The sequence below is a fragment of the Branchiostoma belcheri genome, unplaced genomic scaffold (genome assembly GCF_001625305.1).
Source record: "Branchiostoma belcheri isolate BF01 breed outbred unplaced genomic scaffold, Haploidv18h27 scaffold66, whole genome shotgun sequence".
NCBI classification, from domain to species: domain Eukaryota; kingdom Metazoa; phylum Chordata; class Leptocardii; order Amphioxiformes; family Branchiostomatidae; genus Branchiostoma; species Branchiostoma belcheri.
Genome location: NW_017804309.1, coordinates 769,992 through 784,880, shown reverse-complemented (window position 1 = coordinate 784,880; position 14,889 = coordinate 769,992). Strand labels below are relative to the sequence as shown.

At 42.0% G+C, this 14,889-nt stretch overlaps 2 protein-coding genes across 2 annotated transcripts in view; one reads left to right on the top strand and one right to left on the bottom strand.

Moving 5' to 3' along the window:
• Positions 1-4,397, bottom strand: part of LOC109483801 (arginase, hepatic-like) — a 9,315-nt gene extending 4,918 nt beyond the window's left edge. Inside the window, exons 1-4 of the mRNA XM_019786923.1 lie at positions 4,112-4,397; positions 3,121-3,193; positions 1,369-1,472; positions 899-966 (exon numbers count right to left, since the gene is read on the bottom strand). Of these exons, the coding sequence (XP_019642482.1) occupies positions 899-966; positions 1,369-1,472; positions 3,121-3,193; positions 4,112-4,252 (386 nt within the window). The 5' untranslated portion in view covers positions 4,253-4,397. The remainder of the gene's footprint in view (positions 1-898; positions 967-1,368; positions 1,473-3,120; positions 3,194-4,111) is intronic.
• Positions 4,398-4,760: 363 nt separating this feature from the next.
• Positions 4,761-14,889, top strand: part of LOC109483667 (DNA replication licensing factor mcm5-like) — a 24,553-nt gene continuing 14,424 nt past the window's right edge. The window contains exons 1-14 of the mRNA XM_019786703.1: positions 4,761-4,985; positions 5,689-5,815; positions 6,063-6,191; positions 6,565-6,737; positions 6,900-7,055; positions 7,976-8,060; positions 8,388-8,595; positions 8,900-8,948; positions 9,366-9,477; positions 9,651-9,719; positions 9,894-9,968; positions 10,270-10,335; positions 12,718-12,810; positions 13,344-13,348. Coding sequence (XP_019642262.1) covers positions 4,834-4,985; positions 5,689-5,815; positions 6,063-6,191; positions 6,565-6,737; positions 6,900-7,055; positions 7,976-8,060; positions 8,388-8,595; positions 8,900-8,948; positions 9,366-9,477; positions 9,651-9,719; positions 9,894-9,968; positions 10,270-10,335; positions 12,718-12,810; positions 13,344-13,348 — 1,499 coding nt within the window. The 5' untranslated portion in view covers positions 4,761-4,833. The remainder of the gene's footprint in view (positions 4,986-5,688; positions 5,816-6,062; positions 6,192-6,564; positions 6,738-6,899; positions 7,056-7,975; positions 8,061-8,387; positions 8,596-8,899; positions 8,949-9,365; positions 9,478-9,650; positions 9,720-9,893; positions 9,969-10,269; positions 10,336-12,717; positions 12,811-13,343; positions 13,349-14,889) is intronic.

Here is a 14,889-nt window from a genome sequence, read left to right as displayed (position 1 = left end):
GATCGTTCCAATGGATATGCTACAGAGAAAAAATCAACTTTAGTCTTCTCCATACTGTGGTTTACTTCTAAAGGGTATCAAACTCAAACTCCTCCCAAATAAATGGGCTAGTCTTTTACAATAGCAGTTACTAGCTACAGTTTGCCCAAGACATGTCCTTAGTTTGCCTAATCAATGAATAAATATAAGTTGTCAAATCCCCTTTTCACTGATGACACACCCACACAACTCACTGACTGTGGATGTGTCAATGGTCACTTTTGCTCCCACAAAATCAGTACAGTGCTTCTGTGTAGTTTCATGGTGACCATTCGGAAGTCAGGAAGTCATAAATTCTAAAGTAGAAGGAAAGAACCAGGGCTCTGTGTTTCAGATGCCAAGGGTCACTTGGCAACACCATCATTTCTTTTTCTGATGTCAACTTGGTCATTGTGTGACTGAGTCACCCAGGACACAGTGTCCAGCATATGACCCCAAATGATTATGTGCTACATCTAGTATATAGTGCACAGTGGGTTTCTATTCATGTTTGCTGATTGGACTGGTCTATGTTATAAACATACATTGCCCTTCAGAACTGAAACTCAGAAAAAATAAATAAACTGGTATTAAAATTTTCATAACATTTAAGATATAAAGTGAAATTGTTTGTTATGATCATGACTGATAGATGGTGATCTGATACTGCTTGAGACTAAATGAGAGCACATTTTGAGCTGATTATTCTCTCTACAAGGAGAGGTTGTGCAATATTTCTTTCTGTAGCACAAAACCAGATGACATCAGGAAATGACGAAAACTGCCAGCATGCAAATCACTAACAACTGCTTGTAAATGTTATCAATTACGCAAGGGAACTGACTGAACATTGGGAAAAAATGAATCATAACAGTGTCACCTGTGGTCCCCTCCCAACGTCACTGTCAACTTGTTATCTCGTACAGCCTGCTCTACTGCCTTTGATACCTGCAAAGTACCCAGATTGGGTATTAAAAATACTTAGGAACAAGAAGCTGGTAAAAGGGCAACATTCTCCAGGCCTTGTAATACCATTATATTGATCTCTGTTGGATTATTCTCTCAGTAAGGACCACCTCCTTGTCATGTGATCTAGACTTGATTCCAGACCCAAAGTAAACCTGATAGTATAATGGCCACAGTAGCAAGACCGCAACCATCAGTTAGTTCACTGAGAAGGGGGTAAATTGTATGTTGTAAAACTACTAAAAGCAGTTTGCCATGGCATCACTTGATGGTCATGTGAGTTTCATGTGCCAAAATCATCAGTCATGTCTAATGATATGTCAAGTTACAGTCAAACAGATATGTAAATTAAGTCCAGTAAATTCTGGCAGAACAAGTGATCACCTTCTTAGCTGCAGAACCGACAGCTTTTGGGTTGAGAACATAGTTCTTTGGGTCATCTTTAAAAACCTCAAATTTGAGGTCGCCCCTGTCTTCCACATTGTGGCCTGCAAGTTCAAAAAAAAAGTTTAGTGAGTGTATTCAGTTAAGATTCTATCTAGACTAACAAAGGCTTTAACACATCTAAGGCTTGTTTTTAGCCAGCAGGGATAGTAGCAACATTTGTAGTTAATAACATACAATAAATTGTAGAATAAAGCTACTGATATGCCTAATATGTACCGGTGTAGCAACAGTGATAACTTTTGTGACGGAGTAAAATTTTGTGGGTCAACATCATCTAGTATGGAGATAAGTGTTGTAAATCAAACTCAATGAACCTTTCCCAGGTTTTTAACGTACCGTAGGATCTCAATGTACCATGTAGAATAAAGTGCAGCCATTTCAGTAATGATCCGAATAATTTTCTGAAGCTCTTGCAGTGTTCACTCTTGGCTTTTAACACAAAGCCCAGTGGCAGATGTAGCCACTGTTACAGCTGTGTGTAATAGTAACTGGGACTCAAAGTAGATTTTACTGTTTGGAGTGGGTTTATATCTAATATCAACCCTGGTACTCTTTGGCACTGGCATCCTCATATCTCAAATATGGATCTAGGCTAGAGCCTCTCAAAAAGGATATAATTCCCCAAGGTCTTGGCTTGGCCTGGTGGTGGGACCTTTCCACATTTGGTTTGACAGTTCTATAAGGCTTTGAGTGCAATTGATTTTTCTACAGCTTTAACTGTGGTATAAGATTCCAGTTGGGGTGGTAAAATATGCTGGGACTTGATTTTGTGGTAGGAAGAAAAAGGTGTTCGTGGAGCTCAAGTTTCAATATTGACAGTATTTTAACTTTTAAAGCAATCTCCTGTTGGCACTCAAACACTTCTGGTTTTGTGGAATACATGTATTGCTTTTTGTTGACTGATGCCATTTCCTAACGACTGACTGCTATAACGTTACATATAATATACATACATACATACATATACCAACTGGAGACTGCTATGTAGGCTTTATCTTCGTTTTGTGTTCTTGGTGGTCTGATTATCTAAACAGAATCCTGGGAATACATTAAATGCAGAATGGTTTTCCAATGGCAAGTGCCTTTCATAAATATTGTTGTAAGCCAGACTTCCTTTCTCATACCCCAAAGCCAAGACAGGTTGTTTTAAGTCATCATTTGTACTTCAATGAGGAATGTTGTAACATGTCATCAATGTTGACTTCTTCAGTCATTTTGAATAACTTCTGTGGGAAAAATGTACACCCGCCTGTAAACAGGGAGACAAGTGTCCTACTTTTACAACAGGGCAGGTATCGGGTAACACTCTGATAAAGCAATTGTAACTTGAGCTGGTTGATGACAGGGGCATATGCAAAACAAAACAATAAATCAAGATGGTAGGGACACCCTTGTCAAGAGGCATATTTTTAGACAATACAACATGTGCACTGTAGTAATAACACACAATTGTATCTGTTTGAGCAGGCAATGTACTGTAAGCCATCTAGAGTATTGTACGGAAAATTAAAAAAAAACTGAAGAGGGTGAGCAACAGGACAAATCATTATCTTTAAACCAATGCCATACCCTTGATTTGACTTAAATCATGGGTCACAAGGAAGGAAGGAAGCAAAGATTGTTATGAGTCAAAAGAGTCTGCTTTCTTGATTTGTTTCCTAAGTCCACCTCTGACATACTGGTACCTACCGAGGTCTCTCAGTTTCTCAATCAACCCTGCTTCTCTCATCACTCTGGGTCCCTGTTCAACACCAGCCAACCTCTGGAAAAAAGGAGTTGCACAATTGGTATTCAGAGACATGAGTTGACAATGCTATCAATCAGTAGTGTTTGGTATCAGTTACCATACATGGGTTCCATTATCCAGCAACTTGACATCCATTCCTGTGAGTCTGTGATTATCATGATCGACAGTACGTACTTAGCCTGGGCAGCATCTGGTAATGGTAATCAATTAGCCATTTCTCTAATCCAGTTAAGTCCTAAATAATGAGTTGTGTGAAATATTCATGGGTTGTGGGGGAGGATCAAGTGCAATTATCTATGCACATATCCCAAAATAAAGGTACGAGACATGAAGACTTATCAAGCTTTATGATGATAATAATCCGTGGCATTAAGGTGGTTACAACCTGTGGTGCCAAGGCTTAGCACAGATTCTCTGAGGTGATTCAATGGTGCATAAACATCAGGGCTTGAAATATAAACCTGCAAATAATTTGCAGAAATGATTTAGAGGCTGCAGGAACAAATACACAAATATAATTTGATGGCAATTTTTTGGCAATATAAAACAATACTGGCATGGTATTGTGAGTGACAAAGAAATTTACTATTTCGAGCCCTGACAGTGCACAAGTCTCTCTTTGGTTCAAACTCCAAAGGTCCTGATGCTAAGAGTAATGTTATCTCCAGTGTTTGACCACTACATGTAATGTGCTCTGCAAACAAATATGAGCCATCAGTGACAAAGCAACTTCCGGGTTTACGACCGGCTAAAGCTAAGGGTCATGTGTGTGGTTGATAATGCATGCAATAATATATAATACCCAGTCCGATGAAAGCATTGAAAACACACCCTATTTTGAAAGGGACTATATGATCTTAGCAACGATAGTGAACACATTAGGATCTGGGTTAGACTCGACCCGTGATTTTATACATGTGCGAATGAGTGTACCTGGCCCTTCTTGAAAGGCGCGCCAATGATGGCGACATCCCTGCCGTACGATCGTGAGTGTCGTAGCTGTTGCTGGCGGTCAAATTTCCGCAGTAACGTCAACCCCGACCTACACGACTGTAATGTTCTTCTACACGCCATGACCTGTCGACGACTCGATACTAGTCCACCTGGGCGCAGCGATGATTTCGCAAGAACCGGCCGGTTTTTCCACAGGAATTTTCCAGGGCAGATTGCAGCATGAAAGAAAGAAACATGATCACGTTGTGTCCACGTAAGAGAAGGACCGTGACAACCAATCAAAACACAGCAGGATCAGCCACTGAACCAATCAGAGGCCCGTATTGTGACTACGCCCATATCAAAATCAACACATGATCAGATACCCTATTTCAAGAGAAGGGGTGTTATTCTGCTCTCTTCATATTTTATATTCAGCGCTATACAGTTAGAAATCTAGTAGGTATAGTAACAATATAAGAAAATTATTAACTATACAAATAAAGGGATATTATTAACTAGTATTTATATTTTTGTGGTTTGATCAGGAATCAGAACACACATTTACCCCGATGAGCACTAGTGGACTATCTCAAATAATCCACACTTCCGGCCAATGACGCCTGTTCCCGCGAAAATTTCGCGCCAAATTCGACCACGTGAGACTCGTCCAGACAGAGGCATTCATTCGTTGTACACATAACGTTACAGCAAGAAGCAACATGGACGGATTCGACGACCCCGGTATCTTCTTCAGCGACAACTTTGGCGGCGACGAGGGTCAGGATGAGAATTACATCCATAACACCCAAACCAAGAAGAGGTTCAAGGATTTCTTGAGGGAATTCCACGAAGGAATGGACTACAAATACCGGTAAGTCTCCTGGCTTTTTAAACTACGTGAACGCCATGTTGGCTCAGGGTCTGGGTGTGCACTCGTCCAGGAATATTCTTCTTAACTCCATCTGTAAGGTGAATAAAGCATACCCCAGGAGTCACGCAGTTTTTGGGACGTGCTTTTGGTTGGTGTTCTTGTAGGAACGCCATTTGTAGTGATTTTAAATCACTAGTCAGCTCCATATTTATATAGTACCTCAAAAATTTGTGTATACAGTACTTAAATTTGACCCTACAAAAGAATTTTAGTTTGATACTGTAGTGTTGAAAACGTTGGGTGCTTGTGATATCGAAGAATTGAACTTAGAATATAGGTACGAAATATGTTTATACATCTGGCTTTGTTACAAATAATTTTGGCTTCAGTAGACATTTTTCGCGGGTATTCTGCGCAGTGCATGCTGGGTCTGGTCTCTTTAATCTCCAAGCAGATATTTGGGGTGAAAAAGTCTTTTTTTGGGGACAGTTGTTGCCAGTCCCTGATCAGTTCTTCGAGACTTCTTTCTTTATATCCCTATTCATATTCGTGAAATATTTGTTTATTAAAACTGCAACAGTAATGCACTGTGGCACACAAGGCAGCAGACTTTCTTAGCTGATGTTATGCACCACACTTTATAAAACATATATTACAACAGTAGGAGAATTCTAGTTCCACATGTTTCTTCCCTGCCTTACAGAGATGAGCTGAGGCGTCATTACAACTTGGGCCAGTATTACATCGAGGTGGACGTCGGGGACTTGGCCAATTTTGACGAAGAACTTGCAGACAAGCTGCGCAAGACACCATCAGAACTTCTACCTCTGGTAAAAAAAATTACCTTCATCTGTTGTTCCATTTGAAATACACATGTACTGCTTTCATAATTTCCTGGGAAGTCTTTTATGAAGTTGTCTCCCCCCCCCAAAAAAAACAGACACTGGTTAAAAGACAGTATAGGAGCCTAAATCACATCAAGAGGAGGCCAAATCACACTGAAATCATGGAACTAGAAAACATGAAACACTGAAACTAGAACATTGCAAGCCACTTAATTTCTGCATCTCTTCCCAGCTGGAGGAAGCGGCAACAGAGGTTGCAGATGAGGTGACGCGGCCGCGGCCGGAGGGAGAGTCGGAGGTGCAGGACGTCCAGGTCATGCTGATGGACGACTCCAACCCCGCCACCATCAGGGACCTCAAGGTCAGACAGCTCACCCTGCCCCTCCCTTATTTCTTTCCTTAATCAAATTGCAGGAAAAGTTTAAACAATACAAGATAGAGCACTTGGCAGCAATTGTAGGTGTTGTGCACCACCCACATTACATATAATGCTGAATGCAAAGCAATAAATTCAGTCTAAAAACAAGACGGCACCTACAAACATCCAAACTTGTACTTACTTTATCTATCCTGCCACATTAGTGTTGTTAAAAGAACGATGAGGACTGAACTCTCTTTCATCAGATCAGATAGGATGCTGAAAATATATCTTCTAAGTTTGGAAGGTAGAGAAGTGAAAATGTAAGTAAAAAGATTGTTGAATTCAGTGGACTTTGTCACCATACTTCTCACAGTCGGATCAGATGGCAAGGCTGGTGAAAATCCCGGGGATCATGATCGCTGCCTCAACGATCCGTGCCAAGGCCACCAGGATCACCATCCAGTGTCGAAGCTGTCGCACTTTCGTCCCCAACATTGCGGTGAAGCCTGGCCTAGAGGGGTACCAGCTACCCCGCAAGTGTAACACGTGAGTCAGCTGATAAATGTTGAGCGTCTGCTTTTCATGGAGCAAACAAATAAAGCAATTGCATAGAAATTATGGTACCACAACGTTAAAGAATTGCAATCAGTAAAGCAAAATCAACCTCTGGTTTTTGCAAAGTTGTGCTGAATTTTTTTTTCTTTCTAGGGACCAAGCAGGGCGGCCGAAGTGTCCCGTGGATCCGTTCTTCATCGTGCCAGAGAAGTGCAAGTGCGTGGACTTCCAGACTCTGAAGCTTCAGGAGGCTCCTGAGGCCGTGCCAAACGGGGAGATGCCGCGCCACCTGCAGCTGTACTGCGACAGGTGGGTCATGCCCACTAAGCCTACAAAATACGTTCTCAGAATAGTTTTTCTGGCCTTTTTGATCAGCGAATCCTTCATCCAACACATCCGATTAGAAAAAGTGTGTAGTTTTCTCCGAACTTCCCAAATGTCAATTGCAGGAAGTTGGAACTAGAGGAACTAAAGTTGTAATGTTTGTGAGCACATGTTAGTGTTTGTATGTATTGTGTCCTAAAATCTGTGTGTTTTTAAATGTTCATAGCATTGATTTGTGGGTTATTTATAACATGCTAAAGCCTGACACAAAAGTTAAGTACATCCTATCTATGGTACATGAGGCTCGTAGGCTGGAATAAGTTGTAGTACCCTGTCTGTAGCTGGTATTGCACTGATTCCGGAGCTGTTACCTGTGGCAACTTTGCTGCTGTAGTAGCTCCACCCTCTCTGTGTGATTGACATGTCTTTGGCACCTCCCCTGTAGCAATAGCTCCGCCTCCTCTGTGTGATTGACAGGTCAGGATGGAGTGTTATGCTGTAAACTTGGTGTCAGTATTGCACTTATCCTGGCCTGTCAATTATGGCAGCTTCTCACCAGTGTGCAATGTTAGAGGTTAGAGTCATCTCTACGCTACAAACCCTAACAGGCTTGTTGAGCTAGAGTATCTGACCTAACATCCAGTAGCATCAGTAGAGAGCATAATCAGGGCTTTATGTGTTGTAATTCTATGTACTAATGCACACGTCAAGGACTTGGGTGAAAAAATAAGGGTGGAGTAGTCTTGAAATTGGTTAACATCACCATTGTTCTCCTAATTGGGGAAAAATATTCAATGTAACTAGTTTCTAAGGTTTTCATTCCATTATGCATACATGTTACAAATATGCAATAAACATCATGTATTAGGCTTAGGTACTAACCAGTCTTTTTGTTTCTATGATAGGTACCTGTGTGACAGGGTGGTTCCAGGGAACAGAGTCACCATCATGGGGATCTACGCCATTAAGAAGTCAGCAGCAGTCGGCAAGGTACAACTCTTCTCTTCTGGCTCCCCTTTAGTTGATGATAATCTTATTACAGCCACTAACAGTTTTGATAGGGACGTGGTAATGTGAAAGCTAGGGACAAAGTATGAAGGCATCAGTAGCCTGTCTATATTGACTGTTGTATAGTTATCGTTACCCAAATGACAAAGATGAATAAGTTAAGTTAATAACAAGCTGGTATCTGTAACCTGTAATTATAACAAATGGCAGGTAACCCCTCCCTGTAGTAAATAAAATTTTATTCATTCATTCATAGGAATCATATGAGTATGAAAAGTAACTTTGGTGTTTTTACCTCCTGACCAACAGAGAGGTACCCGTGACAAGGTGGCAGTTGGCATCCGTAACCCGTACCTGCGTGTGGTGGGGATCCGTGTGGACATGTCGGGCCCGGGGAGGAGCAGCGCAGGGGCCGTCACGCCCATGGAGGAGGAGGAGTTCCGCCGACTCAGCGCTAAACCAGACATACATGAGATCATCGCCAAGAGCATCGCTCCTTCCATCTATGGGAGCCTCGGTGAGTACATGAGTTTTGAGTAGCCTGACTGACGTTTCTAGTATCTCTTCCACTCGTCAGGCCGCTAGAAGCTTGATTTAAGATGTCCTGAGAGCCAAGAAAATAAATGGTGTGGTGTAAGGTGCACATTTGTGATTGCTACAGTGTAGTTTGTTTTGCGTCCAGTAGGTGGCGCTATTGTATTGTCCCAGTTCTCTTTCATATCTTATTGTATGAACCAAAATTAACAGTTGCAGAACAGAACTTTTCAGCTGAACTATCAACACTGCAGTTGTATCAATGTTCTGTTCATCTTACTTTTCAGACATCAAGAAGGCCATCTCGTGTCTTTTGTTTGGAGGATCCAGGAAGAGGTAGTGTTTCTTATGCAGGGCTTGAAGTACCACCTGCATGTGCAGGCTAGTGTAGTTAGACTTGGAACTGTGCAGGCATTTCTGATGTCTGATGTGCATTTAATTTTAACCTGTACTGGCTTGTAATAAAGAACAATTTTCAACACATGGGTGATACACGGCCAGTAGCCTCAAATTCTTCACATAAAACAACATATTATAAAATTTAACCTTCAGAATGCCATTTGACACCAAAGTTGTATGTTTTATGGGGTAGGGAGAAGGTTAAAATGGCTCTGCAAGGAACATCACGAAAGCAATGATTTTTTATGAACTAGCTGTCACAGGTAGCCCCTATCTGACAGCGCCAGGTCGGCCACAAAGTCTTTAAAAAACCTCAGAACTAAGACATTAGAATGCAGTGTTTTTCTGTTGCAGGCTGCCTGATGGCCTGACCAGGAGAGGTGACATCAACGTGCTTCTCCTGGGAGACCCTGGCACCGCCAAGAGTCAGCTCCTCAAGTTTGTGGAGAACGTATCGCCCATTGGGGTAAGATTATCCCCGACCTAGTCTAAACTACTGATCACTGCATTAGTGATCACAGCTAATGAAGTATCGTTTTAAGGGAATATATACTACGACTTGAGAATACCTCGAATGGATAATTGGATTTTCATAATTATTTAGTTGTAGGTGACGTGTTGAGTGTGTTTCCCGTGCAGGTATACACATCAGGGAAGGGCAGCAGCGCAGCAGGTCTCACCGCATCAGTCATGAGGGATGCTGCCACTGTAAGTCCTCTGTTTATTTACTGCACTTTCAGGGCTCGAAATACTGTTTTCTGCCCACTTGCATTGCTGCAGGTACAGTGTATTATTGCATGTACAACAAGGTAGATGTATTTACTATGGAACAGATTGTTTAAAAAGATGGTCATTGACATGAATGTGCTTTCTTACTGGCAGCGGAACTTTGTAATGGAGGGTGGAGCCATGGTGTTAGCTGATGGAGGGGTGGTCTGTATTGATGAATTTGACAAGGTGAGTTTAGTTTATTGGAAAAGGATTTAACTTTATTCCAACTCCACTCCTCCAGAATTAGAACTCCCCAACTTGTCCACCAGCCCTCTTATCTTCTTCCAGATAAACTTAAGAACTGGACAGGTGGTCATGTCACTTCCTCAGTTATCATGTTTTTTCCCTATGTAGTATTATTCATAGTCTAATTTTGAGTCTTCAGGAGGTGTCTGAAGTAGTAAGCCAGCAAGTGTAGTTCATGGCCTAACTGCTAGGGGGAGTTGAGTATCATCACACCAATGTTTTCTCCCTGTTGTTGATGTAGATGAGGGAGGATGACCGGGTTGCCATCCATGAAGCCATGGAGCAGCAGACAATTTCCATTGCCAAGGTCAGCAGCACAAGTTCATTTTAACTTATCGTAGTCTAATGGTTAGTGACCCTGCCTCTGGACCAAGAGGTTGTGAGTTTGAATCCCTGCCGTTTTCTCTTACCCAACTTGCAACTGCCACCCCTACAGTTCCTAGTGGTCAGGAAACTTGTAAAATTTCAAAGGGAAACAATAAACCAACATAATGGTAATACCTGCTGCAAGATTTACAGTCGTTGTTCGATACTGCTAACCTGGGCAACTGCCTCCCTTGCAGAGGAAGGACAGCTTTTCCTGGTTCGGAAATCAAGGCCTTGTTAGTTGGTGATCAGCAATAGACTCTGTTTAAACATTCCATAAATCTTTCCTGCAAATAAGATCGCAGAGCTTTAGGTGGTCACCATAATGTAAACACATGGCTGAAAAAGGGAGGTGCAACTGTAAACCGAGAATTCCACCGGACTGCATTTGTACTTGACCTTGGCTTGCTCTTCACTACAGCCACACTCAAAAGTTGCCTGGTAGGGGTCCAAGTAGCCCAGCTTAGAATGGAATCAAGATGTTAAGTGCTCTGCAAGTGGTGTTTGAATCGCAGAGGCTTTCAGGGGTCCATGTTTTTACCAAATGTAGTTGTTGCCCATGGGGCTCTTATAGCAGTGAAGTGTGTTAGGAGGAGGTCTGCACTTAAAGTACAATGTGGCAGGAGGGGGGAACTAAGGCCACACCAAGTTAGTGTGTTGGTTCACAGATTAAGATGAATTCCTGATCAATGTAAATACAGTCTGAGAAGGAAGTCTGGACAAAGGTTTATACAGTTCCAAGGAGTGTGTACATACATGTAATTGAGTCTTCCTCAGCTCTGTTTTCGTGTTGGCCTCTCGCTGAATTTTCACTTTCAGATATCCAACAACTGAGAAAATAGACGGCGTGAGCTGATGGCTGAAGAAAACAGTGCAGCTCAAGTTTGTGGTGTAGTGGGACTTGATTGACAGGTGCCCATGACTGTCACGGTTCAGTCAGGATAAACGACTGCCATGTGTTCGTGTTTTGAAGAAAGATGAAGTCCAACGTGATCTTTGGTACAAACATCACTCAACAGAGACAGTGGGCAGTGTAAACGTCCATAAGGTCACAGGATCCAGTAGTTTGATGACTAATTCTGAGAAAGACTGCTGTAGGATAGTCAAAAATCCCATTTGGCATCCAGTACTTTTATTTCATTTTAATTTCCCATAATCTACAGGTGTGGAGGTGTGGGAAAAGGCTCTCTTCAGTGAAAGTCAGCAGAAAAACAAGACCTTAGTCCTTGACAAAAGTGCAACCCCCAACTGGGAAGATGGGGCCTTAAGGCTGATTTACTTTGTCTTCAATTGATTGCTTCAGTGTGCCTACATGAAATTTGGCCCTAACATTATAAGATTAGACAGAATACTTCTGTTAATTAACATTGGAAAAAAATGTAGCCCTTGGCAATAATGCAGTTTTCAACTTGCAAGATAGTCCTTAAGGCTGATTTACTTTATCTTCCATTGAGTGCTTTGATGTGCTTACTTGAATATCACCTAACATTTGTAAGATTGGACAGAAGACAGGCAGATAATTCTTTTAAGAAATTACTTACTGTGGCCTAAGATGTGTCTGTTGGAATTTGGCCCTAACCCTTGTAAGGTCAGACAGAAGACAGTTAGCCCTGAGAGCTGTGCCTCCCGCCTGCTCCTGCTGAGAGACCTTTGCTTTGGCCATGACTCTGCCAGGGGGAGCCCTTCTACTCATTACATAATATCCAGTCCTGGTAGATAAAAAAACTTGGACGTCCTTGTACAGTAACATGTCAAAGTCCCCCAGGAATGGGCCCAGCTCCCCCACAGAGAGGAAGTAATGATTTCTTTCAAGGTCGAAAGACTCTGGCTTTCAGCCCCTCCCTTGTATTTGACCTTGACATTAAGGCATCTGCAAAGTCAGCAAAACTGGCAGTGAAATGGGAAAGAAAATGATCTGATAGAATTGTGTGTTCTTTTGAGAACTTGTGTACTCCTTTGGGTGGGAGAGGCAGTGAGTGGACTTAACCTTTAGTGCTTTTGATAGCCAGTGAACCAACAACAACTTGGCTCATAGTTGCCGTATTATCAAGCACACTAAATGTCAAAGATGTTGTGGGGGCTGACTGGTAAATGGCCCAGTTGTTGATAAATATACATGTATAATACATAAAAATCCTTGTTGTCCACCAGAATTAGCAGTACAAGCAATGAGACAAAGTCCAATATACTGGTAAGCAAAGTGTATGGACACATGTAGCAAACATTGATAAACATCTGCAAATGAATGAAAAATGGTTTTGCCATCTGATTTGATGTAAACCTAAACCTGTGTTATTGGTGTTGTTTTTTTGTTCATATTCAGGCTGGCATCACTACTACACTGAATTCCCGCTGTGCCGTCCTGGCTGCAGCAAACTCTGTCTTTGGCCGCTGGGACGATACCAAAGGAGAGGAAGTAAGACCTTCCTCAAAGCCTAGCCTCCTCAGCAGGCTTCATCACTGGCTATCTTTTGCTTATTGAGTGCTCTTCTCTGATCGTTTTCAGTTTTCTGGGTGCCGTCCATTGATGTCAAACCCAGTAGCAATCCCAAATGACCCAGCTAGACCCAAATGAACTACCTTAGTATCCTGTCAATAGTAGCCACTTGTGTGTACTGTGACCACTTTTCTTCCAGTTCCATGAGTGGTCACTACAGTATGCACAGGTCTGACTGTACCAGGTACAGGGGTTACAGCTAGGACAGCTGCAAGTCAGCGGGGGATAGAAATGTGTAAGGAGGGGGGAGGGGGTGTGTCTCTCCTGGTGGCACAGGATGGTACCTTCCTGGCCTGAGAAAAGTGATGCATGCAGCTAGCTGGGTGTGTTTGGAGCAACTCGCTGCTATTATTAGTGTTGTCCATGACACATCTGCCCTCTGACAGGATGCAGCTTGAGGTTTTAACTAAACTGTCTTGGTGGTCAACTGTCATGGTGGCCCCTTTGTGCAGAAAAGGTTTGGCAGGAAAATTTACTACTTTCTTTATTTGGAGATCACAAAGTTTATAGTAGGTACTAGAAGTACCCACCAGCAACCTGCAAGTTGTTTTAGATTACAGTGTGAAATGTAGACTCACAATTTTGTAAAATAAAAGATTTAGGGCTTAGCTGGTATTATGAATTGTTGACCACAAACTGAAAGTTGTTTCATTTGAATTTGTACGTATCCAACAACAGGAAATGCACAAATGACTTCGATGCTGATGTTGAAGCGAAAAGTTGATTACAGGAACAAACAAATGAAAAGACCCCTCAATATATAAATACTACCGGTATTCCATTAGGGTTTAGTAGAATTTGAAAAAGGTCCTTTGCAACAAAAGAATTTGGTAGTTTTACTCATAGAAATGCAAGGAATAGTTGTTGCTTCACCTGTCTGTGGCTATTTCCTACATTGCCATGGCAACTACAAGTGCTTCCTCCTTATCTTAAGTATGGAATGTGCTCTCCTAATTACCATCACTAATTCGATTAACCCGTATTTCATGTCAGCACATGGGCAGATTAGTCAGAGATTATCCTGATTATGTGGACCATTCATGACAGGTGGCAGGGGACTGGGGATAACATTACAATCAGTCAGTCTTCATTCCTCAACATTCCAGACAGGTTGTCAGGGTTGGGTTGACCTCCATATCTCGCGCATCTCTTTGAATTGTTTTTAAAAGAGGTTCTTAACCTTAAAAGTAGATAATACAAATGCTGTTAAATTCTTTAACCTCTTAGTACACAATGGTTACATACTCTTGACCATTAAAATGGTTATTGAAAAATGTTCTGACAAGACAGGCATTTATGCAGCATGGCATCATTAGTGTTAATCACAGCTAGTCAGGGTCTTTCATGCCGGCATCCCACAGCAGGAAAACAGCTCGACGGAGAAGTATGCTCCAAAGGACACGTTCAGCAGTATTACAGCCAGTGCCCTTTTGAACTTGTGATATTTAGGGATTAGCCAATAATTGTGGGTCACTGTTTCCGTCCTAAATAAAGGTAGATTTTAAATTAAAAAAGTATGCTTGACCAAAGGAATTTTGAATTTTACCGAAGGTGAGCTAATGAAAGTATGACACCGGCTTCATGGGTTTCTCCCTGTCTTTATTCCCTGGACAGCATTGCAAACAGGTTCACTCTGGTTGACTGGAGAACAGAAATTATCAATTATTCCAGATTGTTCTTTGAACCCTCAAGTGGCGATCCCTGAAAGTGACACCTAGTGTGGATACCTTTCGTAGGGTTGGGTCATCTGAGGAACCTTTGTTTTAGAAGGATAAAGAAATTCCATCTTCTAGACAAGCTCTGTACAGCACTCTTGACAAATGGTTGTGTCTGGGCATGAGCCGGATGGGAGGCATGGGAAGTATCCGTGGCCATTATTTACTACCACTCATGCAGCATACATCAGTGCAAGGAGCATAGATATCTTCAGAAGGTAGGAAGGAAGGTGAAGGGTGGGATGTCCAGAGCAAATAATATCCCTAGAAGGTAGGAAGGAAG